Raw genomic sequence first — 3,262 nt, 5'->3', positions numbered from 1 at the left:
CCCCCCCCCCCCTATCTGATGATTTACTTCAGCCAACAGTAACTGGGTGCAGCTGTCTGTGTTTTCACTCCATGTTTTTTCCTCACTCTCCAGTTCCTCTCCAGTCCTTCTCTCGGTGAAAGATCATCAGATCTGTTGCTTTGGGACATAATATTATTTGGGGTCGTTATTCACTGCGTAAAGAGTCGCTACATGGATGAGAACAGATACCGGATATGGCAAGCTATTTTAACATACAGTCGGTTTCGTCTGAACCCTATGGCAAGCCGTTTTAACATAAATTTGCAGCAACACTCAGTGAATATTAACCTGCAGCTACTCTGATATATGTTTAAGTAAAAGTTAGGAGACGGGTTGGTTAAAAAAAAGTTTAGTTAGTTACACATACAGACCTTTTTCAGCTAAAACTGGCAGCAGATTGGACATTTATATAAGTTAAAAAAGCTGGGCTTCTCAAAAGACCATTACTCAGAGTTAAAGATTACATAAATAGCTGTGCAGCAACCCAGAGACAGCCAGACTCACAGGACACAGACTTAATCAAAGTATAAGAAACCTACAAGAATTAAAGCACAAATAATACAATTCAGTGTATAAATGATTTTTGAAATATAAGGTTCAATACATAGACTTTGTCTGTCAATGACATCTGGGACAAATTTCTAAATTAGATTTTGCTGCTTGTGAAGGAGGATGATCACTGATGCAGCTTAAAGGGAAGCCATGCATGGATGGATGGAGGTGAAGTTGTGTCCATAATAGGGATGCAGGATATATTGATGTTGGCATCGATATCGGCTGTTATTTTTCATTTTTTATACATTAATGTTTTTGAGCCCTTTATAAATAAAGCACTAAAGGCAGGCATCTGTCTAGATCTATAAATATTAGTGTACTGTTGTTCTCTGGTGTTCTCAACAATAGGAAAGCATTCAATAGATGTTTGAGCTCATTTTGGGAAAATATAAACCCTATTGAAAGCGTTTAGTAGCTGTAGGTCCATCAGCCCCCACNTAAATGCTAGCTTTGAATGTGGTGATGTCATCTGTACGCTTTTAGTTTTCTGCTCTTTTCTTTAGATTAAATATTTTAATCTTTTTTGCCATAATTTATGAGCAAAGCAGAAAACATCAGAACAAAGAAAAGACTTCAGACTTCACATGGAGGTGAGGAACCTTCAGAACCACCTCTATCTCCTAGTCTGTAATGGTTTTCAAACAGCTAGGATCAGATAATGAGGATACCAGGATGAGAGCGGCTCCAGGTGGCACCGATCCGCCATCATGGTAGTAGATTCTAGGGAGTGATTCATCTAAAGGAGCCAGTGTCAGGAAGGAGGGGTGGATTTACCTGAACATAGTAGCTTCCTTTGTCTTGTGCATAGAGCATCAGGAAGCTGTAGTCCAGGTTCTGCTTAGTTCGCCATCTGAAAAAAAAAGACGAGTCACTTGATACTGTTCCGGTGAGCCAGACTACAGGAGACGATCTGAGGCAGGAGGACCTGCCATATCACCCTGACCAGTGATGGGAGTAACGGCATTCGAAGTAACGGCGTTACTAACGCCGCTACCTTTTTTTAGTAATGAGTAATCAAAATGATTACTCTTACTGTAACTATAAGCAGTTGCAATTGCCGACACCCCATTACTGCACGTTACTCAGGTCGCACAATTAACCTTTTTTCATGATAGGACTTGTGCACACCTTGTCATGAGAGAGGGGAGGATGGAGAGTGAGGAGGACTCCAGCAGCAAAACAGCGCTTTCCAGATGGAAATACCGCTGTTACGTCGAGCTGCGTTTCTCCATCAGATACGCTTTCCCCTGCATCTCTCCACAGCGCGGCGGCACGATTAACAGCGCAAGCGACAGGATGCACGCTTACTAAAGGCGCATAACAGCCGCCCTGTGCTCGCACCACAGGAGAACTATGGAGAGCGTGAACGATCATTACACATCCCCAGTTATTAATTTCATACACTTGCAAAAGCAACGCAATAGTTACTTTTACTAGTAACTAGTTACTTTTATTGTAGAGTAACTCAGTTACTAACTCAATTACTAATCATGCTAACCGTTCTAACCGTGCTAATGGTTTCAGCCATCCTGATGGATAACAGATGGATGAGGGAGAACAGATGGATGAGGGAGAACAGATGGATGAGGGAGAGCATATGGGTGAGGGAAAACAGGGAGATGAGCCAGATGAAAGAAAAAGAAAGATGAGCAAGTAGTACGCTTTAGTGTGTTCTGTTGGTGGTGTGACGTTTTTCCATTGAAAACTCACGTTTAGAGAATGTTACAAATAAAAGTCAAATTTCATTCAACATGCGTGCGTATTTTTTATTTTTTTTTATAATTAAGTGTTCCATGTACGCTAAAAAGTGCTGCTGTGCTGGGACGGACAGGCAGAGGTAGACCTGGAGGAAACACCTTCTCTGTTCTCATCTCCAAGCGTGCTGATGATGTCACTACTGTCAGGACAGTACCCAGAAAGCCCTGGCTGAATCCTGAGGTGATGCCTCTGCTGAAAGCTATGGACGCCATGTTCTGGATGGGTGAGGCACTGTTTTCTCCAGTGACCTGGAGCACCAACACTTCCTGTCGGGTCAGGGAAGATAATCAGGATCTCCAATTCCCCGGAAAGCTGCAGAGAGCTGGACTGTGGAGCTCAGACCAGAGGAACTATCATCTCTGTGGTGAAGAGCATCCTCTGCAGAGGAAGGGAGCTCCACCCATCCTGCACACTCACTGTTCCAGCCTCTCACCTCAGGCAGGCGGCTGAGGTCAGACTACCAGTCTCCACACCCCAGGAATCATAAACAGTTTTCTGCCCCTGTACGGTAGAGCAGTGGATTTATGGAGCAGTGGCGCCCAGGTGCATGTCTCTGTTCATGGTGACTTCTCTAAACGCTCTGCTGCAGATGTTTGCTCACAGCAGTTTGGTTTTCCTGGAGCGGGAATCTTTTCAGGAAGATGTCTGATTCTTACTTTACTCTCTCCTTGGAGTCTCCAAAGGTCTCTTTGAGGAGGTTGAAGTCGGGGTAGTAATGCTGCGAAGGGGAGACCACCTCCAGGAGGCCGGACTGCACTTCTTCAGGAAAACTAGCAGATGAGAGAACAGAACAACAGGAACATCAATCAAAGGCTTTCTCCTTATACCTAAGCTGAGAACATGATGTAAAGTCTGAACTTTGACTAGGCCATTCCACACACACCAATAGTCTGTGACTGGATTAAAACATTAGCCCCATTTCCACTAG

The 3,262-nt window shown here is 43.8% G+C and overlaps 1 protein-coding gene across 1 annotated transcript in view; it reads right to left on the bottom strand.

Annotated features, from left to right (window-relative positions):
* mgat4d (MGAT4 family member D) overlaps positions 1 to 3,262 on the bottom strand; it is a 21,377-nt gene that overhangs the window by 10,203 nt on the left and 7,912 nt on the right. Inside the window, exons 6-7 of the mRNA XM_015396379.1 lie at positions 2,991 to 3,104; positions 1,351 to 1,426 (exon numbers count right to left, since the gene is read on the bottom strand). Of these exons, the coding sequence (XP_015251865.1) occupies positions 1,351 to 1,426; positions 2,991 to 3,104 (190 nt within the window). The remainder of the gene's footprint in view (positions 1 to 1,350; positions 1,427 to 2,990; positions 3,105 to 3,262) is intronic.

This window comes from Cyprinodon variegatus, unplaced genomic scaffold (genome assembly GCF_000732505.1).
Source record: "Cyprinodon variegatus isolate N-32 unplaced genomic scaffold, C_variegatus-1.0 Scaffold793, whole genome shotgun sequence".
Taxonomy (NCBI): domain Eukaryota; kingdom Metazoa; phylum Chordata; class Actinopteri; order Cyprinodontiformes; family Cyprinodontidae; genus Cyprinodon; species Cyprinodon variegatus.
Note: the sequence above shows the minus strand (reverse complement) of the source record. Positions and strands in the feature narration are given on the sequence as shown.